Genomic DNA, 25,990 nt, shown 5'->3' with positions numbered 1-25,990 from the left:
TGAGGTGTTTGTGCTGATGTGGGTTGTGAGATGGAGGAGAAGGAAACATTCTGGAGAGAGTTAGATGAAGTGGTAGAAGGTGTACCTAGGAAAGAAAGATTGGTGATTGGGGCAGAATCTAATGGGCATGTTGGTGAAGGGAACAGGGTAGATGAGGAGGTAATGGGTAGGTATGGCCTTAAGGAGAGGAATGTGGAAGAGCAGATGGTGGTAAATGCAGCAGCAGGTAAAGAGGAATGTGGCAAAGTAAAGGAAAAGGCATATGAGGAGCTATATGAGAAGTTGGACGCTAAGGAAGGAAAAGAAGATCTTCGGCTACTCTTGGTCCATGCATCTTGTCTTTCAAATAGCTCTCTAAATTATCGCATTGTCCCTTACAGTTTTAAACATGCTGCGTTTCAGACTTTGCTCAAGAAGCCAAGCATTGATCCTTCTATTTTAACAATTTCCATCCAATTTAAAAACCATAAAAAAATAAATAAAGCTATATTAAGTTGATTTTCAGCAGCTCACTTCATTTTTAAATGGAAATAATTTTTTCTTAAGAAAAGACATAACACAGAGTTGGCTCTCATAAAGGTTACAAATGATTTTTTTGTTGTTGACAGTGGAGTAAAGAATGACTGTCTTTTTCATTCATGTAAGATTTTAATGCAGCTTTTGATACAATACATCGTTCCATTGTTTTAAATTGTGTAGGACAGTGTAGCAAGGAAGCGCCCTGGACGGGTTTGCCCCTATTAGAAAAACAGAACCTTTTAAGTTGAAATCTGGAACTACTCTTCCTTCTCTCTCAATTAATGTCCAATGAATTTAATTACTGTCATACAATCTAAATAAATTTTCCATTTTTCTCCAGGACTTTAGTTTGGGAAAAAAAAAACTATTTTATTAAGGATTCGTTTAAGTTGTTAAATAAGTAAATAAGTAAATATTTTGAGAACAATTAGAAAATCTACTACAAACAATTTTTTTTAAATCTTTTTCTTAGGTTTTTTTTTTTTTTTTAATGAAAAGCGTTGAAAAGTCACCAAAAAAACCCAAACAAACACACGGAAATGAAAGTCAGCATCCACAAAATAATTTACATTTATCATTGAACTTGCAGTTCGACATGCAGAAAGAGAAACAGCTCAACAAACAAGAGACAACAGAAAATGAGGACAAGCCAAACCAAATCAAGACAAATGGGTTAATCTCAGGGGTACATAAGGAACATAAATAGCATGCAACAGACGGAGGACGGCTGTGGCAGCTTACGTAAGCTCGGGTTTGTCCATGTCCCAGGCTCTTCTCCACTGGCCCTGGGGGTTCTTGTGGCGAGCAACACGCTCTCGGTCGATTTCTTCCCTCTCCTTTTTCCAGCGCAGGTACTCCTGCTGCTCCTCACTGGATGTGGGGATGCTGAGGTCGGTCAGCACTTCATTTTGCTAAAGAAGGTAAAAGAAAGTAATAAAAAATAGTGTATATAAGAACTATGTACTGGAATGAGCTGCTCCTCAAAATCATTTTCATACAAGTTAAAATCTGACTGTTTTTTAGAGCAATGAAACTTTATTTGAATTAGGAGACAAAATATGTCCCAGCACGACACTGCTACTGTACACAAAGTGAGCTCCATGAAGATATGATTTCCATGGGCTGGAGTGAAAGATCTCGAGTGGCCTGCTACAGAGCTCAGACCTCAACCCTACTGAACACCTTAGGGATAAATGTGAACGCTGACTGCACCCCAGGCCTCCTCACCCTACATCAGTACCTGACTTTACCAACACCCATTCTTTAGCTAAATTTTCCCCTTTAGCCATCAAAATTACTCTCCTGGGCAAAATAGGGCCAAGCCCAAATTGGCAATCATTAAGTTCAAGTCAAGTCAAGTTTTTTTCTATAGCGCTTTTCACAACAGACATTGTCTCAAAGCAGCTTTACAGAATTTAAGAGTTACGGTGAACAATGTGTATTTATCCCTGGTCAGCAGGCCATGGCAACTGTAGCAAAGAAAAACTCCCTTAGATGTTATGAGGAAGAAACCTTGAGAGGAATCAGACTCAAAAGGAAAACCAATCCTCATTGTCTTAACAAATCTTAGGTCAGGGGATTACATAGATAGAATTTTTTTCCTTACTTAAAACCCAAAAGAAATACATTGAACTTCTCTTGGGTATAAATACTGTATATACATGGCAAACTCCTTTATTTTCCAAAATCTTATTCTTTATGCTATAAACTCAATCATGATTTTTCTTTGAAAAAAAGATATATTTACGAAGTCTAATAGCTTAATTTCAGGAAGGCGGTATATATATTAACTATCTGTGGAGCGGGACATACGTTTTCTCCTTTTAGACCTAAATGTAAAAGAAGGTGGACATAATACCAAAACAAAAGCTGAGCAAGTTTAGTTTTCTCTTCAGAGAAATCAGCTGAGGGTAAACAGGAAGTGCTCCTATGAATACAGTTAAAAACATCATATTGGTAATGTTATTGATAGGGACAGTTCGTAATTTACAGACTATTAAAACATGACAAAATATGAATCTCCAGTAATCTTGATCATGACATCATTTTTGGAGAGTTGGTATGAGTATTTTATGCAAATCTTTTAGAAATTTCTAGCATAAATCTTTACACAAAATGGTGCGGAAAAGTAAAAACATATAGTGGATGTGAAGGAGTGACCAGATTAGTTTGACTAAATATAGTGTCAATTGTGTTGAGTAGAAGAGCATTTAAGAACACATCAAACCAGTCAGATGTGCTACAACAGAAGAACCAAAAAGGTTTAACTTCTGCAAGCAAAACTCATTCATTTCCAAGTTAAAAAATGGTCCTACACCACAAGAGGCACTGGCACAACAAAACTGGACAGTGACATCAGAAAACACCTAGTCTGATGAATTTGGATTTTTTGCTGCCACGTACAGACAGAAGTGTCCGAATTTTCAAATACTTGTGTCCTAGGATCAAATATAACTTGTATTAACAGTTCAGCCTGGTAGTGTAATGGTTTTTAAGTTGTGGTATAAGTTTCCAAGCACACATTGGGGCCCATAATACCTAATAGGAATTGTTTGACAGCCACAGCCACATAATAGAGCATTGTTTCTAAACCTGGTCTATGAATATGACAATGGTGTACATCACTCTCCAGATCTGACTACAGAGAATCCTTGAGATGCGGCAGAATGCGGGCAAACCACCATGGTTGGACAGAAATGAAGTAAATGTTACTGTACTTTAGTAGCTTTTTTTTTTTTTTTTTTGGGGGGGGGGGGGATTTTACTTTAACTTCACTACATTTTAAAGTCAAATATCGTACTTTTTACTCAACTACATTTTGAGTCATTAGTCGTTCCTTTTTATTTATGATTGGATAAAAAATTAACTGGTCAAACACAAATTAAGCCACCAATCAGGGGCGAGCGCTTAGAACTTGTTTTGATTGCCACTTGGTGGTATCTACTTATCAGCATTTGTTGAATTTTTGCTCATTTCATAAACAATAACTTGTTGTTAAGCCCATATGCAGACCTGTCCTTTCTAGCATTAATAAAACAAAATAACTGACAATTTTCAATCGTTTTCCCCAAGGTTGTATGCTGGATGACTTTATTGTTCAAACGGTATTTGTGATTTTCAGGTGTATAAAGCTATGCTCTTCCTACTTAAAGTAGTTTTAAGCATTCATAAACCAAAAACAACGACATTGTTGAATCTGTAGCTGAGATGTAAAGAATTCATTCTCATTATGTAGAACAATCAACAATGAATAAATACAATGAATTAATCTAGTCCTGAGAGCATGAGATTCAATCACCCTCTGGATGAAGTTATTGAGAAACACACTTTATACAAAAGTGTGATTTATGACACAGAGAGAGAATCTTACCTGTGCATAGGGATTATACTCCGTGAATTTTTGATGAGCTCCCTCAGCTCGACACTTTCGTTCCTGCTTCCTTCCAACCTGAAACAGCATATAAAACGGCATAAACTGAATTCATATTACAAGCAAGGAAAAGTTTGATACTAATTCACCCAGCATGGAATTTTAATATGTCATGCCTTTAAACTGTGTGCAAGTAAAAAAAAAATTAAGGTTTCACACAGGAAAAAAAACATGAAATAAGAAAGTACACTTGAGCAAGAAGACTGGTCAACAGGCGGGACAAGTGCAGCAGGACTGTCCAGTCTTTTCCACAAGGGACCGGTGTAGGTGCAGGTTTTAATTTCAACCAATCATGGGTCACACCTGATGTGAATTTGGTGTGGACTTGCTTGGTTGGATTTAAAACCTGCACCCTCACCGGTCCTTTGTGGAAAAGATTGGACACCCCTGCAGTACAGGATTCTACTGCCCTCAACTGGACAAAGTCGATTGTTTAAGAGTCGAGATAAACATGCAATATAAGTTTGAATTACATACAGCCAGGACAATAATCACCAAAAAATTTTTGTGTACATCTCATCTGCATCCTTGAAATACACAAATGATTATATCTCAATCTATTCACGTGTATAAGGGAAACCCATCTACAAATGCATGCAAGTTCCAATTAACACACGAATTGGAATAGTGTGTAATAATCCATATGCACAAACATTTGCTTGAACTGTTTTTGAGGCCTTCTGGGTTACTTTAGTGAAACAATGGCCTAGGGCACATTCCTCATACATTGCTAAGTAGATCCGTGATCATCTCATTGTGGTAATTATCTTCTGCCTAATTAGATTCCTAGAAGACATGTGATAAGTAAAGCACGAGTGAGTTGTTTGAGATATTTGCGCAGTCACGTTTGCTTGAAAATGCTAGAAATCCTAATTGGCAGCGTTGCATTGGAGGAGATCACAGGCTTGAATTTTCTTTTACTGCTCCAGAGTTTAGAGTTGTTGCTCAAAGATTAAGTAGAATTTAAAAACTTGATCACAATACCAGGGACACCTAGAAATATGCAAAAAAAATGCAAAAATAAAAAAGAAACATTAATTTAAAAAAAAAAAAAGAGAACTGGCAAAAGAAAAATTTTCCATCTTATATTTTTTCCCAATTGAATATGTGCATATTTTTATATAACTTTATTATTGGACCCACTAGAAAATTATTTTATCTCCATAGCACTTGAACAGTCGGACATTTTTCCAAAGCATTTTTACAGAAATAAATACAAGAACATTCTACAAAATATTTCTTTTTTACATTTAATACTCTACTTGATGAATCAGTCTTTTATTATGAGGGTCCAACAAATGATTTAGGTGAATGGTTCCCTCATTAAAACAACCACCATCTGTCCATATGGAAACTACTGTATTGCACTAAAGGATCCAGTCAATCACACTTTAAAGCGCTCCATATTATTCTTCTGAAATTCTTCTAATTGCTCTCATAAAAATGGAGAAGACATAGCTGTGACAAGACTTCCTGTATCACCTCTGTGTGTAAAAAAAAAAAAAGCTATGAACTAAATCCTGTTTACGTAAAATGAGCCTGCTCCTGAACAGGCTTGCGCTTATGGAATTGTTGCCATGACGACATTTTTGAAGATGAGTTTCAGAGAACCAAGCAATCTCAGATCATGTCAATTGGTCAACAATTAAAAACTATGAATTGAGTAGTCCACATAAGAAGGCACCCACTCGAAACTAAAGTAATGGATAGGTCGAATGTTGCGGTGAGATGACTAAATGGATACACCTGTGGGACAAAATGGACAGTAAAACATCTTGCATTGTGTCCAATGAGAGACGGAACTCCAGACAAAAGACGGAGGGATGAGGGTATCATGTGATTAATGAGAACGTCCTCCTTGAGAAAGGGAACTTAATGAGGATGGGTTCCCTCTTGAGACTGGTCCCTTTCAAGGTTTCTTCCTAATGCCATCTTAGGGAGTTTTCCTTCCCACAGCCACCACTGGCTCACTCATTAGGGTCAAACTTACACTTATAAATGAATAAGATGTTCTCTATAATCACCGCATTATCTGTGTAAAGCTGCTTTGAGAATGGTAATTGTTAAAACTGCTATACATATAAAAATGAATTGAATTATTATTATTAATAATCTCTCGCTCTCTCTCGCTCTCTCGCTCTCTCTCTTCAATTACACTTGAAAGGAAATCCAGTAAATTGTTATTTGCATTATTGCACATAATCTCAAATTCTCAAATGTGGCCATTTGGCCTTCTTAAAAATACACATTTGCCTAAAAATGCTTAAAATTACTATACTTAAAACAAACATCCAATAGATGGCACATCAGGGCCGAAAACATGAAACCTGAAGTGGGATGTCCAGATGCTTTTTATTTTTACAGAAAGTACAAATAAATAGCATCTCCTCGTTGACCTCCTGACAAATAAAACAATGGAGCTTCTTTAGCAAATGATGCATTTAGCTCGGCTGTTAAAAGGAGTGCAATAGCTGTAAATTATACTTTACAACAGATTAGCACAACGTTGGGACATATTATACTGCTCCATACCAGTCTTATGCCCTTTACAGGCTGGACAAGTTCAGCAATATTATACACATATATACATATACACATTGTATATACACATTTCAACTCTGTGTGACATGGATCTTATCAGCTTTGGTATTACTTATGTAGTCTGTAGGATGATGAAACCTATTAAATTGTTAACTAAGACTTAAGTGATGTTGCATTTTTATATACATAGTACTGTGCAAGTTTTATACTAGTGTTTATTTTTTACTAATTTACAAAATGCAGTGTGAGCAAACAGAAGACAGATGTAAATTAAATCAATTCTTGGTTCGAGTACTCTTACAATGCTTACACTTGCACAATGTCAGAGATTTTTTTAAACCATTTAAATGTGGCTTGTCTGAACGTGGCTCACACTAATGTTGCAAAGAAACAGTACATAAAAACGATCTTCAATACTTTGAATAATAGGTTGTAAAATACATAAATGAAATAAAGGATGAGTCTGGGTGATTTAAGCGACCCGACTTTTGGGTCACAAGCTCTAGTTTGAAAAGCCCTCTGTTAGATATTCTTCTCCTTAGACACACACACACACACACACACACACACTCTCTCTCGCCTTGATTCTCTGCATAATGAACAGTAGGTTTTTAAACTAATTAACATTTAGCTGCACTTTGTTCTGAAAGACTAAATTATTCAGCAGGGAGACAAGAAGCAGGGTGCCAGAATTGGCTGGCTGAAAGAGAGAGGGATGGGTGGGTGTGTGTGTGTGTGTGTGTGTGTGTGTGTGTGTGTGTGTGTGTGTGTGTGTGTGAAGAGCGGCCACTGAATCTTTCAGTCAGCGGTTTCCCACTTCTCGCTCTTTCTGTGTTGTCACGCTGAAGTTCTGCCCACAGTGACACAGCCGTATAACTACCATCTGCTAAAGCCTCCAGCCTCTGACTCACATGAGAGGAAGCAGCAGCATTACACATTTTCTTCATGGCTGCATTCTGCAGTTGTAGACAGAGCTGTAATGCATTATGTTTTCTGAAATGCTAAAGTTTTTAGCATCAGCCTGGAAAAAGCATCTGGATTCCAACAATTATGTCATACATTGTGTCCACTCAGCATAAATACTTCTACACTTAAATAGGAACAGCAGACCTGCACATTGATGCAGTTATCTAATCAGCCAATCATACAGACACAAGTCTAAATTCACATAACCGTCATATTATTCCAACCACTAAGGACAGATTCATAAATAACCTGCCTGATTTATCTCAGTTTCACATTAAACCCATAACTGCTGATCATCTTGATGAGATGGCGAACAACATAGACCTTATCCTCACTAGCACTTTAGACACTGTTGCCCCCATCCGGTTAAAAAAGGTTCGAGAACAAGCACCTGCACCTTGGTATAATAGTCATACGCATGCCCTAAAGAGAACAACACGTAATCTGGAGAGAAAATGGAGGAAAACTAAATTGGAGGTATTTAGAATTGCGTATAAAGACAGTATGCTTAGCTACAGACAGGCGCTAAAAGCTGCTAGAGCTAAACACCTAAGCAAACTCATAGAAAATAATAAAAACAACCCCAGGTTCCTTTTCAGTACAGTCGCTAAATTAACAACAAATCAGGGATCTGAAAAATGTGTTCCATCACAGTTTAGTAGTGAAGACTTTATGAATTTCTTCACTGAAAAAATAGATAACATTCGAAAAACAATTGTGGCAGTTCAACCTCTGACAGCATCTCCCGACACAATCGTACTTACAACCCCACAACTACACTGTTTTACATGTATAGGACAGGAAGAGCTGTATGATGCTATTATGAAAGCTAAATCAACAACATGTCAGTTAGATCCAATTCCCACTAAACTTCTGAAGGAAGTGTTATATACAGCTGGTGAGCCTCTTCTCAATATTATTAACTCCTCACTATCGTTAGGTCATGTCCCTAAATCCCTCAAGTTAGCAGTTATTAAGCCCCTCATTAAAAAAACCTAATCTGGATCCAAGCACGCTATCGAATTACAGACCAATTTCAAATCTCCCATTTATGTCTAAGATTTTAGAAAAGATTGTCGCTGCCCAGTTATGTAACCACTTGCAGGAGAACAATATCTTTGAAGAGTTTCAGTCAGGTTTTAGGCCCCATCATAGCACAGAAACTGCTCTAGTTAAAATCACTAACGACCTGTTGTTAGCTTCAGACCAAGGCTACATCTCCCTATTAGTTTTACTAGATCTTAGTGCTGCGTTCGACACTATAGATCATGATCTTCTCCTCGATCGCTTACAGAATTACATCGGTATTCAGGGACAGGCATTAAGCTGGTTTAAATCCTACCTGTCCAATCGTTACCATTTCGTAGATTTAAATGGAGAGCTATCCAGGATAATGCTAGTAAATTATGGTGTGCCACAAGGGTCAGTTCTAGGACCCCTGCTTTTTACAATATACATGCTTCCATTAGGAAATATTATTGGAAGGCATGGAATTAGCTTCCATTGTTATGCTGATGATACCCAGCTATATATTTCATCCAAACCAGGCGATACAGCTCAATTAGCTCGCATAACTGAGTGTGTTGAAGAAATAAGAGATTGGATGACCCATAACTTTCTGCTATTAAATTCTGATAAAACGGAGATTTTGCTCATCGGCCCAAAAAATAGTACACAGAAGCTCCAGCATCTCAGCCTGCATTTAGACGGTTGTTCTGTAACTACTAGTTCAACGGTAAAAGACCTGGGAGTTATTTTAGACAGCAACTTATCTTTCAAAAATCACATCAATCAAGTTACAAAAACAGCCTTCTTTCACCTTAGAAATATTTCTAAGCTAAGAAATATGTTATCTATATCTGATGCAGAGAAGCTCGTCCATGCGTTTATGACCTCTAGAATAGACTACTGTAATGCATTACTAGGTGGATGTCCTGCATCATTAATAAACAAGCTTCAGTTAGTTCAGAATGCCGCAGCAAGAGTTCTTACTAGGTCAAGAAAATACGATCATATAACCCCAATCTTATCGTCCCTACATTGGCTTCCTATTAAGTTTCGAATAGACTACAAACTACTGCTACTCACTTATAAAGCACTAAATGGTTTGGCTCCCATGTATCTATCCAGTCTTTTAACACGCTACAATCCGTCACGCTCCCTGAGATCTCAAAACTCTGGGCTTCTAGTAGTTCCTAGAATAGCAAAGTCCACTAAAGGCGGTAGAGCATTTTCACATTTAGCTCCTAAACTCTGGAATAGTCTTCCTGACAGTGTTCGGGGTTCAGATACACTCTCCCAGTTTAAGTGTAGATTAAAAACATATCTTTTTATCAAAGCCTACACATAACACACATCACACACATCACATCACAACCTTGTGCTCCAGAATATATGATTACATGCACATTATCAACTTGTGCTGTTAATATCATGAACAGCAGCTACGCTAATTCCTCTCCACTGCTTCTCTTTCTCTCCCCATCCCGAGGCATCCTGAGGTTTGGCCAGCTCCAGTCACGTCCCACCTCGTGAAGATTATGGACCTATGGATGATCATGGAGAAGTAGATGCCGAGTGTTTAAAGGCCCTGGCATGGAGAAGCTGATGCTGGATCTATGATGATCACAAATTGTTCTGTATTGTTGAAAGATTTATGACCAAACTCTTGATGTCACCCATATGAGGATGGGTTCCCCTTTGAGTCTGGTTCCTCTCAAGGTTTCTTCCTCATATCATCTAAGGGAGTTTTTCCTTGCCACTGTCGCCACGGCTTGCTCATCAGGGACAAACGCACACCATTCACCTTCACTGTTGTTTTCTGTAAAGCTGCTTTGAGACAATGTCTGTTGTGAAAAGCGCTATACAAATAAACTTGACTTGACATCAAACAGTTAAAAGGGAAAAAATGTGATCACTGATGAAGATTGTGGGATTTTCACACACAACACCAGCAATGTTTTTACACAGAATGGTGCGAAATCCAATAAACAAAGTAGGAGACAGTTCTGGGGATGAAAACACCTTGTTGATAAGAGAAGTCAGAGGAAAATAGCTAGATTTGTTTAAGCTGCCAGGAAGGACTTGCATGAACCGTGGGTGAGCAAAAAAGAATCAAAGCATGTTTTGTATATTAATCAAGAATTTGCTGAAAAACGGAAGCTATAACTAACATCGAATAATAACAAGAATCTGAGTCAATTATGAGCAGAAACTAGAATGGAAAAATCACCTTGACTTGAATTCCATTGAGCATAAATATTATATGAGTATCATGTAACATTATTTATTTTAGCTTCTGAAATAGATTAGCGCCACTCAAAAAAGTGTATTTGACTTTAATTAAAAAAGAAAAAAGAAAAAAAACCTTAACTATGAGCTATAAACAGGAATTTATTTAATAAAATTAAATAGATTATTTAAAAAAATAACATTTTATAAAATCATTAAATAAATAAATAAATATTATAATATAATTATATTTTTTACTATAATTTCCTTCCTGTTTACACCTTAGTGCGATATCTCAAGAAGGAGTGGTTGAATTTTTATAGGTAGCTGGATTTATAGGCAAGATATATATATAAAACAATTTTCTGATCTTGCCATGACATAACGATACGGCAAAATTGTACAAATATAACAAATTGAGCGCAGCAGGCACAGGCAGCAACGTACATTGGACGTGCAGCTGGGATGAGCGTGTTTTTCCCCCTGTGAGATGCCCCAATCTCGCTAGCGGTCCACGGAGTAAAGTTGTCTCAGTGTGTAATTTTTTTCTGTTTCAAACAGTTTCAAACAGCAATTTTAGTAATAAAAAAATGTCTTCCAAGCGACTAAGTATGTCTCCTGCTGGTAGTGAAAAAAAAAAAAAAAGAGTAAAGCCAACAGTTTAGAGCAGAAAATAAAAATTATAAATCACCATGAAGCAGGAAACACTGTCACAGTCATAGTACCATCTTCCACTTATGATATTTTTGACTTACGATGGGGTCGTCGTAACGTAGCTCCCTCATAAGTAGAGGACTACCTGTATATATTTACAGTGGTGTGAAAAAAAGTGTTTGCCCCTTTCTGCTTTCTTATTTCTTTTGCATGTTTTATAATTGAGGGGGAAAAATTCAAAACTACATGGCCCTGTGTGAAAAAGTGTTTGTCCCCCTGTTAAAACTGTGGTTTAACACTCCTGAGTTTAATTTCTCTCGCCACATCCAGGCCTGATGACTGCCACACCTGTTTACAATCAAAAAATCTCTTAAATAGGATCTGCCTGACAAAGTGAAGTAGACCAAAAGATCCTCAAAAGCTAGACATCATGCCGAGAGCCAAAGAAATTCAGAAACAAATAAGAAAGTAAGTAATTGAGATCTATCAATCTGGAAAAAGTTATAAAAGCATTTCTAAAGCTTTGGGACTCCAGCAAACCACAGTGAGAGCCATTATTCACAAATGGCGAAAACATGGAACAGTGAAGAACCTTCCCAGGAGTGGCCGGCCGACCAAAATTACCCCAAGAGCACAGCGACGACTCATACAAGAGGTCACAAAAGACCCCACAACAACATCTAAAGAACTGCAGGCCTCACTTGCCTTAGTTAAGGTCAGTGTTCAAGACTCCACCATAAGTAAGAGACAGGGCAAAAATGACAAAAACCACTGCTGAGAAAAAAGAACATAGAAAACATCTTGATGATCCCCAAAACTTTTGGGAAAATACTCTGTGGACTGATGAGACAGAAGTTGAACTTCTTGGAAGGTGTGTCCAAAATTTGGAGTGGCCTAGTTAAAGTCTTTACCTGAATCCTACTTGAGATGCTGTGGCATGACCTTAAAAAGGGGTTCACGCTCAAAAACTCTCCAATGTGGCTGAATTACAATTCTGCATAGATGAGTGGACTCTAGGAGTGGACAATAGGATTCAGGTCAGGACTTTGCCTAGGCCACTCCAAATTTTGGACACACCTTCCAAAAAGTTCTGTCTCATCAGTCCACAGAGTATTTTCCCAAAAGTCTTGGGGATCCTCAAGATGTTTTCTATGTTCTTTTTGCTCAGCTCTGTTACAGACTCATTGCAAGTTATCGCAAACGCTCGATTGCAGTTTTTGCTGCTAAGGGACACAACTGCAGATTAATATTAGATGAGATTTTCTAATTGATCCAAACAGAAAGGTCAAATATCTGAAATTGATCTTCAATAAAACACATTTTTTTTTAATGTTTAAAGTATATTTTTAAGGACAGAACTGGTTGTAAACACAGTCAATGTCATGTTTACCTCTAAATAAAATTTTACAATCCTCCAGATGCTCCCTATTTTTTTGAGACACTCATTAAATCTAATGTAATGAAAAACAAGCAAGATGCACACTATTATTATTATTATTGCTCGGCAACACGACAATTGACTTTTATACCGATATATTGATGTTATAGCACTTTTTATATATAATGACACTTTTTATTATGATACTAACCCAAACCATGTTTCAGACATTACTGTGAACAGCAAAAAAAAAAAAAAGGTCCATTAATCGCTTTGCATGTTTGCTTCATTAGAATTGTGATAGCATTCCAATTTGCATTCTTGTTTCCTCTGCTTTTTCCTAGACAGACCAATCCATAGAGACACAATGCAAGGCGAGGGCTTAGTGACTAGGGGAAAAGGCTGTAAAATCCATGGGAACAACTGAACAACTGTTTTCCGCTGCACGGTGTCTAGACAAGAGAACAAGGAAGTTTAGCCCTGCTGAATATTCATAAGCACTGTTGTGAATTAGCTATACGAGCACTGTCGAGTGCTGTGTGCGCCTCCACATCAATCACTACAGACAGTCTGGCCTTGCATGGAATGGTCTGGGGAGTCACTGGAGAGCCATTACTTAATGTCTGATAGTTATTCAAAACAGGGTCATGAGACATCTTAGGATTCCCTGATACTTACGTACACACTGAGAAAGGAAGGAGACGAGTGTTCACGCTGCTCAAGGAAATTAAAACAAATGCCATTAAAAAGCCCCCCAAAAAAAGGTTTTGAAAAGCTGAGATGCACACCATCATTAGTGCTAAGCAATATAACTATTATCGATATAAAGACATTTTTCTCAGATATTTTCTCAAAGATTCTTCTCTGTACAAGATTATTCTATGGGACATTTAATAACCCTCTATTCGCTAATAATTAGGCATGCATACATGGGTTGGTTATTGAATTATATTTTAGTTTTTTTTTTGTTTTTTGTTTTTTTTTTACATTTGAAGCTTTTCAAACAAAGTCAGAAAACAAATTAAGATCTAGGGTTGTTATACTAGTTTCAGAAGTATTAATGATTAAAAAAAGTCATCAGTAGCATAACGGTACTAAATTCTAATTAAAAGGAATTTTCTTTCTACTACAATATTTCATTAATTTTTATTACCCAATCAAGTACATTACTCCCGTGCTTCTCATCATCATTTATACCCCTTTATGCCCACACTTTTGGAAAATGACAAAGACGGACGGATCATACAGCATGGTCCTAACTTTATTGAACACAAGAGCTAGCCAACACAATCCACTATCAAATAGTCTACACACCCCTGTTAAACTGCAGGTTTTATGGGATGCAGAAAATGAAACCAACCAGTATGAGGACCATCAGGGAAAACATCAGGAGAAGTTTCTGCCCTGAGGCAATCCAGCTACCATACAAAGATGCTTTGTTTGGTGTCTCACATAGAGATACACATGAGCACTATTTTGCACTGTTTAAAATATGTCCTGTCTTTTACTCAATGCCACTGTCCCTAAACCATACAACATCGCAGGTCTCACCACAGTCCTATAAACTTTCCCTTTTACTCTTGCAGATACTCTTCTATCACAAATCACTCCCGTCACTCTTCTCCACCCACTCCACCCTGCCTGCACTCTTTTCTTCACTTCCCTAACACACTCTCCATTACTTTGCACTGTTGACCCCAGGTACCTGAACTCCTCCACCTTCTCCACCTCTTCTCCCTGTAACCGCATCACTCCACTGCCCTCCCTCTCATTCACACACATGTACTCTGTCTTACTCCTACTGACTTTTATTCCCCTTCTCTCCAGCACATACCTCCACCTCACCAGGCTCTTCTCAACCTGCTCCCTACTCTCACCACAAATAACAATATCATCCATAAACATCATAGTCTATGGAGACTCCTGTCTGACCTCGTCCGTCAACCTGTCTATCACCACTGCAAACAGGAAAGCGCTCAGAGCCAATTCTTGATGCAGTTCAACCTCCACGTTGAACCAGTCTGTCGTTTCTACTGCACACTTCACTGCATGTCCTGCACCACCCTCACATATTTATCTGACACACCAGACTTCCTCATACAGTACCACAACTCCTCTCTCGTACGCTTTCTCTAAATCCACAAACACACAATGCAACTCCTTCTGAGCTTCTTTATACTTCATCAACATTCTCAAAGCAAATAATGCGTCTGTGGTGCTCTTCCTCGGCATGAAACCATACTGTTGCTCACAGATGGTCAGCTCTTCCCTCAGCTGGCTTTCACATCTCTTTCCCATAACTTCATGGTGTGACTGATCAACTTAATTCCCCTGTAGTTACTGCAGGTCTGCACATCTCCCTTATTCTTCAAGACCGGTACCAGCACACTCCTTCTCCATTCCTCAGGCATCCTCTCACCTTCCAAAATCTTGAACAACCTGGTTAAAAACTCCACTGCCATCTCTCCTAAACATCTCCATGCTTCTACTGTCATCTGGTCCTACCGACTGTCCACTCTTTATCCTCTTAATCGCTGCTCTCACTTTCTCCCTACTAATCCAATCCTATTCCTGCATTACCATCTCCACACAATCCAACCTTCTCTCTCTCTTATTTTCCTCGTTTATTAGCTGCTCAAAATACTCCCTATAATAGTCAACACATTTCTATCTCCATCCTTTATTTCTCTAACTTGCAGCACATCCTTTCCCAGCTCGGTCCCTCTGCCTGGCTAATCGGTACAAATCCTTTTCTTCTTCCTTAGTGTCCAACTTCTTATACAGCTCATCGTATGCCTTTTCCTTGGCTTTGCCACAAACCTCTTTACCTGCTGCAGCATCTCCTTGTACTCCTGCCTACTTTTTTCATCACTCTGTCGATCCCAATTCTGTTTTGCCAACCTCTTTCTCCTTATGCTCTCCTGCACTTCTTCAATCAACCACCAGGTCTCTTTGTCTTCCTTTCTATTTTCAGATGTCACACTAATTACTTTCACCATCTCCACATCATCCACTCCTCTCTCTCACTCTCTCATTATTCTCGTTTATCAGCTGCTCAAAATACTCCCTCCATCTTCTCAAAACACTCTCCTCACCAGTCAACACATTTCCATCTCCATCCTTATTGCTATAACTTGCAGTGTCCAACTTCTCATACAGCTCCTCATATGCCTTTTCCTTGGCTTTCGCCACATCTCTCTTCACCTGCTGTCACATCTCCTTGCACTCCTGCCTACTTTTCTCATCTTTCTGCTGATCCCAATCCTGTTCCATTCCCATTTCACTACATCTTTGTCTTCCTTTATCTTCTCAGATGTCACACCAAGTACCTTTCTAAGCTGTCTCCCTTATCACTCCTGCAGTAGTTGCTCAATCCATCCATGTTCATCACCCTATCAAAAACTCTCTTTACCTTCATTACACTCTTACTTCAGGATCACCCCTACACCATTGCTCTTTCCATTCACACCATGATAGAACAGTTTAAACCCACCGCCAATGTTCCTGGCCTTAGTTCCCTTTCCACTTGGTCTCCTGAACACACAACATATCTACCTTTCTCCTCTCCATCATATCAGCTACCTCTCTCCCTTTACCAGTCATAGTACCAACATTTAAATTACCAACCCTAACCCTACACCTCTGCTTTTCCTGCTGTCTCTGTAGTCGTCTTCCTCCTCTCCTGTTGGTTAACGAAAGCTGTGGTGGTCGTTGGTAACCCGGGCCTCGACCGATCCGGTATGAGTTTGTGATTCCTGATCTGCATATTTGATTTGGCACGTGTTACACTTGATGCCCTTCTTAACGCAACCCTCCCCATTTTTCCAGGATTGGGACCGGCACTAAGAGTGCACTAGCTTTTGCAACCCTAATGGCTGGGTTAGCACACAAATCAAAAGTAGACATTGAAATTTGCCAATTGTTCAACAATCAATTTAACTTGCCACCCCTGGGCAACACGAAAAGTCAGTTGCATGTCCCAAAATATTGGATCACTCAATAAACAGGAGTGCTTTTCATATTTATTTTTAAATTTTTTTTAAAAGGTGTCATGTTACAAGTTGATTAACACTTATAGGTGTAAATAGAAAGAAAAAAAAAAGCTAAACTTTTGATAAATCTTATATTAATCTTTTAATTGAAAAAAAAAACAACTAAAAAAGTCTTGTGTACAGAAGAAGAAGAAAACAAATAAAAATAAACTCAATTTGCATTGCTGTTCCAATACTTTTGGAGAGGACTGTAATCAAGTATGTGCAAACAAACTACGAGGCTTTGGTCAAGTGGCAATTTGTTAATGGAGGGTGGAGCTTGGGAAAGTAAGCGCCAAAGTTCAAAAATCTATGCTGAGATCGGTTTATTGTTTTTTTTAATTACCTGAAGCTGCCTCTAGTTCCCTTTTTTCTGAACCTCAAAAAAATCTTAAAAATAAATAAATATATACATTTATTTCTGCTGTACTTCCAGATTGTGTGCTTCAGCTAACATTCTAACTTAAACTGACTTTGTATTAATCAGTGTTGGGTCATGCATTTTATACTTAGGCCTTTAGTGGTGTTCTGCCTAAATGAATCCACCTCTCAATACCGGAATTATGACCGCATGGCTAGAACAACCATTAATATTATATAGAAACACAATATAACAGAGCAGGTATTAGGTATAAGACAGACAGGTACAACAAGTCCCCTTTCACTGCAGCCATACCCACAACACCCACATACATCATCTCTAGAAGAAACACCAATATTAATCTATTTTTGTGCATTTTTCCAATGCATTATGTTTTTCTGAGGATTTAAAATAAAGTGGTGTAGCAACTGTTGAAGGAGAAGTAGCAGGTGTACAGAGAAATTTTATGCAAATCAGAAATGCAGCAACGAGGTGACTACAAATGATATAGGAGGAAAGTGGTACAGATGTTTTTCACCCTCTGATTATTACCTTATGCAGATTCCTCACAGATTCAGATGATATTCAGCATAATGTTAGCGCATGAGATGTTCACAATAACAGTTTTTGCGTTCTCACAAATCGATTTTGGTCTACTTAAACTTGTCAAATTGTAGAAAGAATAAAAAGTCTTATTTTGACCGTAGTACAAGGTGGCACAATGTGCAGAGCAATTTTGCACAAGCACTTCCCTCCAGCATCTTTTTTTAGGGTCTAAATAGTCAAACTGCGTCATGTTTTCAGCAGGATGGCATTTTATTTGGGGTCAAGCAAATGTCTAAGAAAATTACAGCCGGTAGAAATAAAGGAAGAAAAAAAAAAACTATATAATACGCTGCTTGGATGAAATGGAGGCAACCCTGTCTGCATAAAGACGAGTAGCCTAGCAACCTGATGATACGTGAAATCAATCAAGAATTTTATTTTACTTTATTGACTACCTAAAATGTTATACACTTTTTTAAATATATATATTTCAGCACCATTAGAAATGTAATTATCAGAAAACAGGGTGCAATTCAGCTAAACTGACACTTTAATGGAGTAATAGTAATAAATAAATAAATGCTCTTTCAATGGTTAAACACACACACACACACACACACACACACACACACACTCTCCTATACAAAAGTCTTCGGCTCTTGTGGAAAAGCTGTGAAGTAAGGGTGAAGTTTTTGCAGGAATTTAGCAGGTAGGTTCTTATAATCATCTTGGAGAATGAACCAAAGATCTTCTGTAGTTGCAGGTTGCCTTCCATCTCTTCATTTAATTCCAGACAGACTTGATCATTTTGAGATCAAGACTCTGTTTGGGCTAAACCATCACTTTTAGGACTCCTTGTTATTCTCTACGCTGAAGATAGTGCTTAATGTTATTGGCTGTATGTATGGGGTTTTTGTCCTGCTGCAGAATAATTTAGGGCTAATCAGACACATCCCTGATGTTATTGCCAGATGGGTAATTATCTGCCTATATTTCTCTGCATTGAAAACACTATTAATGCTGAACAAATCTACAACACATTTTGCAGCAATGCAGCCACAAACTTCAAGGAACCTTCACTATGCTACACTGTTGCCTACAGACACTCATTAGCCCTTCAGCAAACAACTTTCCTCATGCTGCAGCCAAAGAGTTTAGATTTTGACTCATCAGTCCATCTGCTGCCATTTTTCAGCACCCCAGTTCCAATGTTTTCATGCATAGTTGAGCCTTGTTTTCAAATCTGCAATATGGCTTTTTGACCACAATTCTTTCATGAAGACTGCCAGTTCTTTGCTGATGCCACTGCTGGACATCTTACGATGTAAAATGGAAGTATGATCTGCATTTCATCCACTACATTAAATTCCTTGGCTGACTACTGCATCTACGGTCCTTAACATTGCCCAGTTCTTTGTGCTAATTTAAATTAGCTTGAACAGCACACATTGAAAGCCCAGTCTGATTTGAAATCTATGCCTGGTAGAGACTTTGCTGAAACACCTGGCACTGATCTTAAAACATTCCTAAGTGTTTGCAAGTGTAAGAATTGATGCTGGTTTGAAGCCAAAGTGTAGTCCTAGTAAATATTGATTAGATTTTTTTGTTCTGTTTGCATTATGTAAACTGCTAAAACAGGACTCAACACACACACAGTGCCAGTATATATACACTTTCCACACGTTTAAGCAATTTTACAGAACCTGTAAACCTGTGAAACTCACTTCAACGTGTCTAACAATCATGTATCCTACCACAGGCAAGTGATTAGCCGTTCTGACAAGCAGTGCATATCTGACTATTTTCCTTCCTCTATTAACCAGGCATATGCTTTAAAATATGTTTGTAATATTTGTATTATTAGGATGCACACTCACTATCCACATGAGTCTATTAGATCTTCTCTGGTCTTTGTCTTCTGCAAGAGATGGGATGTATGTACAGTATATGATAAAAAAAAAAAAATGTTTTTAACACTTTTCTAATTCCGACACCCAACAGCATAATGCATCATTTTAGAAAAAGAAAAGCAAACTTTATTTTAAGCATTTTTAAAATCTCACTTTTTTTTTTTGTAATAAAAGTGATTTTTTTTTTCTGAAGCTTTCTTTACACTTCCATAACACATACACTAACATTAAAGAAATAGCCAGGTAACAATTAGGTATGAATTCTAATGCCTCCATTTCTTTTTTTTTTATTGACCAAAGGGACCACATCCCCTACTGGCTAACAAGACGACGGTTCAGATTATCACAGATTACTGACAGTTCATCTGCAATAAATCAAATAACAAACCACAACACATATGTTTTAATTCCTTCCCCATGCAGTGAATTGTTATTTCTCTTTCTAGTGAAAGAATGTGACTTGTCAGCCTTACTACTGTATTAGGTAAAAAAGTTAATAACTAATTAATTTAAAAAGACCTTTCATTTTTATTTTACAATGATGCAAGAAGTAAAAAATCAAATCCTCTCTGTGTTTAGACCCATGCCATTTCTGTGACATTATAAAACGTGGCATGTGACAATATGAAATGTTACCTGGCTTTTTGAACAGTCCTTTTTTCCTGCAGTGCAATCCATCGGTTCCCTGCTGCCCTCGTTAGAGAGTTTTATCCCGGTTACTCCAGTAGGACTGCTTTTCTCCACTCTTTCACTAACCACCCTCTTTCCCTGCAGGGTTCAGAGCACATCGACGACAAGTTATTCAGGATTCGGGGTGCAAATTATTACTTGTGCAATTCTTCAATCACCAATAAGAGTTTTGCCATAAAGCCTTACTACGCATCATCAAAGCTTGTTTCCCCCTATAATGAAATTAATCTTCTATCAAAGCTGATATGTTTAAATGTAAATTCCTGCACACTCTGTCCAGATTCAGGGAGCATCTCAGCTGCTTTCATTACATGCAAATCAAAAGGATCTGACATGGTCACTAAAAAAAAAAAGGCGTAACTATGGAAACACTCAATATTTCAAATCCACACACATTAGATGGTACCAGTGCCAAACTTGCCTTGGTGTTTCCTGGGGCAGTGACTAGTATCTGTCTCCTTTTACCACGACCGGCACTGAAAATGTTGTGCACGTCCTCCTGATTCTGCACCTCTTTAGGAACTGCGTCTCCTAAACCCTTCTTGGTAACAACACGCTTCTCCTAAGGTGGGAGGAATTAAAAAAGCAGTTGTTTCAAACGTGTATCACAAACACAGAAAAGAGAATGAACGTTTAGTTATCTTAAACATTTTATTCTTCTTCTCACAGTGGGAGACTTGTTGATGGTGATGGTCAGGTCCTCGACCTTTCCTTTGCGGCTCTGCATTGCCATGCCCTCCTGCTCTGCCCGTTTCTTATCCTCCTCTACCTCCTGAAAGGAAAAGATTAACAAATGATTAATTTTCTAATTTCCTTTTAATACACTGAACAATGTGAGGCATGTGACCTCATCCAAAAAACCTCCTAAATTGTGCACTGTTACATTGACATCAGGGTTTCTGGTGTGCAGGAGGGAAATAAACCTAATATTTGGAAGAGAGGTGTGTCTCTAATATGAGGGAGATAAATACGAGTCCAGTATTAGTGTCTGATATGTTCAACACCTTCCATGTGTCAGAGACATGCAAGAAGAGCATGACTCCGATATGTTTAACTATTTTACGAGTTATAACGAATGGACATTCGGTGCCAACCAGATGAGGAGGATTTCCCTTTTGAGTCTGGTTCCTCTCAAGGTTTCTCAGGGAGTTTTTCCCTGCCATAGTCGCCATGCCATGGCTTGCTTCATCAGGGATAAAAACACATTGCTCACCTTAACTCTTAAATTCTGTTAACTCAAATTTCTGTTAAGCTGCTTTGAGATAATGTCCGTTGTAAAAAAGCGCTATATAAAAATAAACTTGACATCTTCTGAAAATGCCATTTTCAAAGGGGGTTTATCACAATCCACACCTAATCACAGACCACATAAAAATACATTTAATACATAAATCTAAGCTAGAAATAAATACAAATGTCCTGATCGTCACCTGATAGCGCTTCATAAGCGCCTCATTTTTCCTTCGCAGTGCTTCAATCTTCCTATCCAGCTCGGCATCTTTCTGCTCCTTCTTCAAAAGCATCATGTCCGTGGGGCTCTGAGGAGAACAGAGTTTATTGAGTTTTCCAAAAATTCTCAAGTCTTGTCAATAAGCTGGAGAAAACAGCAAACAGAAAGAAAAAAAAAAAAACACAGAAAAAGCGCATTCACATGCACAACTATTTGCAGCATTGGCTGTTGTCTACCAAGTAAGTCATCTTGTGCCCTGAGGCCTGTAACTGGAGAATGTGTTATAGACTGTTCTTTCAAGATTTTTTTTTTCCCCCCGAACGATTATATGTCAAAGCAACAAGATTTTGATCTTGCTGAAACATTCTCTTTATGATGAGGCTCACATAACTGGCAAAATAGTGGACTTCTACTATCAAGCTGAAATGTTTTCATGACTTTAACCTTCAATTATATTTACAGCACCGAGTTTGATTTTAGAAGGTAATCTGCATAATGATACGGATGCGTTCACAACATTAAGCCATTAAAATGCTACGTTTAAAAATATCCAGAAACCTTAAAATCTCTACTTATTGAACAGGCTGAAATTTGTCTTCACCACCATGACTTTCTTTTTAAATCCTCATATAACTGATTCAATTCAGGTAAGAATCATTTTTTTAACAGCTATAGGTTGAAATTAAGACATTTCTTATTTACATATTTAATTTCTCTTCAGTAAAGCAAACTTAATGCATATTATAATAATCAGTTCAATGATAATAATTCTTAATAATTCAGTGATCTTCAGGTCATAGTGGATCTAAAGCTTATCCCAGGAATACTGAGAGTGAGAAGGGTAAACGCTCTGGACGGCACACTAGTCCATCTCAAGGCAATATGCACACACAAACACCTGAGGGAACGTCAGTGTACCCAGTAGACCAAGGGGGGAAGGTTTTTGTGAAGTGTGGGAAGCGGAAAACCTGGAGAAAAAAAATAGGACACTGGAGAAACATACACAAACTCTATACAAACAGTAGCTCAGAATCAAACTCTGAACCCTGGAGCAGTGAGGTGGCACCACTCATGGATGACCTACTACTACTAATTTCAATGGACTGGTATCCCATTCAGTTCACATTCCAGTATTAATATACAATACTCTAGTATACAATAAAACTATAGTTTTACAAGAGTCCCAAAGCATAGAATAAGATAAGTCAGATTCCCCATAAACATTTATTAAAGAATTTCATTTTTCACAAAACAGAAGACATTTTCAACCAAGAATGATTCTGGATATTTTTCTCCTCACAGTAAGCACTGTGCTTACAAAACTATGTCCAAAATGGCACTATGTTTGTGGTCTACACATGGGGCCTCAGTAATGGCTCTCGGAGTAATGCCAGTTCTTAAAATGCCATGTCTGAGAAGCCTTGGGGAATGAGGAGCTCACACTTCACACTGGCTGGAGACATTATAAGCATCCTGTCCAGTCAGGAGTTTAGAGACATCATCACAAATAGACTTCTGGAGTCCGTTTCCTTTGAGAGCTCGGCTGCTGGTGGCCTTGGGCTCGATTAAGGGGAATGTGTAGGCAAGATGCTTGAGCTCTTTGACCAAAAAGATATAAAAATCAGAAGAGAGGAAGGTGGTGCTGCAGGCTGGTTTGGGTTCATTATGCAGTGTAAAGTAGCACTGTGAAAGACACATGCCATTAAATGTGACAAAGAGGCAGAAACAGAACATTTAACTCACAGTGGTTCAGATTATGAGCTGACAAGATTCTTTCATATGTGGAATTTTTTGGCAAAAGACATGGCACACACACTAAACAGATACAAACAGAAGACACACTATTTGTTGACAACATCTGGTTGAGCTTAGAGGTGTGAATATGAGGAGGAAAATAAATAAATAAATAAAAGCATGAGGTTTTTACTTCTTTTCGGCTGTTAGTAAGATCAAATATGAAACTTGGGAACAAACTAAGTATAGATTCATTTGTAAACTGTCTGCTCCAGGTCACAGTGGTATAAAAGAAGCTAATCGTTTGTGTTATTTGTTTTGGGAATTAGTAAACTACATTCCCTAATGAATAACGAACATTAACAATCTAAATTAGAACAAACTAAATTCATCAGGGAATATCAGATAGGTGAAAAAGAAAAATGTACTGCAAACTGTATAAAAATAAATAAATAAAAAAGCTTTGCGGTGTAAATTGAAGGTTCTAAAAACACGCATTTGGAATACTTGCAGATTCAATCAGGTCGATAACTATATCGACAGTGACAGTAATTTTGCCTCTGTATACCACTACAATGAATGTGAATGTTAAAAGGTTTGTCTAAAATGTAGCCATTAACTGTTTTCACAGGCTCAAAAGCAATTAAACTAAATATTGCAACTGTAAATATTAAGATTATTTGTAAGTTTATTCTTTGTAGTCAATGACTACCTGAAGTCTGGAACCATTTGTTGATACCTGAAGTATCACCAAATGCTGAAAGTCCTTTACTGCAGCCAGCTTTGTTTGATGATTGGTAAAAGCATTATCTCTCTGTACTGTACTGTGATTTGCTGGCCTCTATTTGCAGGGATTTGACTGAATCTAAACAGACAGTAAAAGGTCTATACACTTCATCCTGCTACTTCTATAAGCGGTCATATCACCAGTAAAGACACAGTGTCCCAGCTCCACTGTAAACAATCAAGTTCATGGCATAACTCTCTCCATAATGTTTGAATAGATAATGTGTTAAGCTTTGGATCATAAGCATTTCCTTGCCTTCTCTCTTTTTTCTTTTCAAAGCAAAGTCTGTTCTGTCTTGTGTGTTACCAGTGTTAAGTGTTGATAACTCTTGTGTTTCCACCGAACAGCTAATAAATAGAAATCTAACATTTCGTAGAAACTCTAGACTTTTGATCTATTTCTTATCATGAAATAATGGTCACACCAGAAAACAATTTGAACGGGACATGAAACTGCTTATTAGTCCAATTATTTGTTATCCTGTGTAATTAAAATGATTTAAATGCTATATTTTTGTTAAACCCCTTAAATCACATCTTGATTGCACCATTTCAATTTAATATTGTGTACAAAAAAATTATATAAATGTATAGAATTCTTTTATTCATGAACCTGAATGTATATACAAATACAACAGTGGCATTTCATTGTATCCCTAATACACAAACACACACATGCAACAAAAAATTTTTTATAGTCATGTCAGAATGAAAGTGGCACTCATTTACATGCTGATTGGAATGAAGTACTTTCCCACGCACAATGATAATTTCACATTATCCCCAAGTGAATATTCACACACTAAAAAATCCATTATTTATTGAACAGTGTGGAAAAAAAACAAGGCAGTGACTGTTACAATCACCCTGAGAGTAAGTCAGGATGCAAAGGCATCTGTTGTCACAAAGTTATAAGCACACAAATGTCTAGAATGCCTCAGTATGCTGTAAATTTACAATTTCCATTCACTTGAACTAAGGGGCCCAAACCTGTTCCAGTATGATGATGCCTCTGTGGACAAATCATGTTTAATAAAGACATGGTTTGATCAAGTTGGAGTGGAAGAACTCAAGTTTTACCAGGATCGCCTTCATTCATCTTAGGACTATTGCTAAAATTAGAAATATGATGTCGTTACAGGATGCAGAAAAACTAGTTCATGCTTTTGTTACATCTAGATTACAATACTGTAATGCTTAACTGTCTGGGTGTTCGAGTAAGTGCATAAATAAGCTTCAGAATGCAGCAGCAAGAGTCCTTACTAGATCTAGAAAATATGACCACATGACCTTTGTTTTAATCAGTCTACACTGGCTCCCAATCAAATCTCGCATTGATTATAAAATACAACTACTGATGTATAAAGCACTTAACGGTCTCGCACCGCAGTATCTGAGTGAATTTCTGTACCAGTATGATCCTCCACGCCTACTTAGATCAAAAGGTGCAGGCTATTTGTTGGTACCTCAAATAATGAAGACTACAGCAGGGGGCAGATCTTTCTCTTATAAAGCTTTTACAAAGCACAGGTTTGGAACAGCCTTCCAATCAGTGTTCGGGACTGAGACACTGTCTCAGTGTTCAAGTCGAGGTTGAAAACACATTTATTTAGTCAAGCCTTTAATCACTAGATTTTTTCTTAGGTAAAGGCGCAGATCTGGAGGGAACATGGATATAGAGTGTTTGGTGAACTGGGATATTTGTATGCTGTCGTCCCCTCACTTTCACACGTTTACTCAGGTTTGTTGACAGTGGTGTGGTG

General features: G+C 37.8%; 1 protein-coding gene and 1 long non-coding RNA gene across 3 annotated transcripts in view; one reads left to right on the top strand and one right to left on the bottom strand.

Annotated features, from left to right (window-relative positions):
* The window catches only part of LOC310731156, a 282,526-nt gene that overhangs the window by 225,650 nt on the left and 30,886 nt on the right, over positions 1 to 25,990 (top strand). The gene's annotated exons all lie outside the window — the stretch shown is intronic.
* The window catches only part of ccdc9b (coiled-coil domain containing 9B), a 51,875-nt gene that overhangs the window by 15,782 nt on the left and 10,103 nt on the right, over positions 1 to 25,990 (bottom strand). For both annotated transcript variants that reach the window (XM_083550474.1, XM_083550475.1), the window contains 6 exons: positions 21,688 to 21,795; positions 20,925 to 21,029; positions 20,679 to 20,819; positions 20,204 to 20,335; positions 3,890 to 3,967; positions 1,261 to 1,430 (listed from right to left, as the gene is read on the bottom strand). In XM_083550474.1, the coding sequence (XP_083406600.1) occupies positions 1,261 to 1,430; positions 3,890 to 3,967; positions 20,204 to 20,335; positions 20,679 to 20,819; positions 20,925 to 21,029; positions 21,688 to 21,795 (734 nt within the window). The remainder of the gene's footprint in view (positions 1 to 1,260; positions 1,431 to 3,889; positions 3,968 to 20,203; positions 20,336 to 20,678; positions 20,820 to 20,924; positions 21,030 to 21,687; positions 21,796 to 25,990) is intronic.

This window comes from Silurus aristotelis, assembly GCF_946808225.1.
Source record: "Silurus aristotelis genome assembly, chromosome: 9".
Classification (NCBI taxonomy): Eukaryota; Metazoa; Chordata; class Actinopteri; order Siluriformes; family Siluridae; genus Silurus; species Silurus aristotelis.
This window is presented reverse-complemented; position numbering and strand designations above follow the sequence as displayed.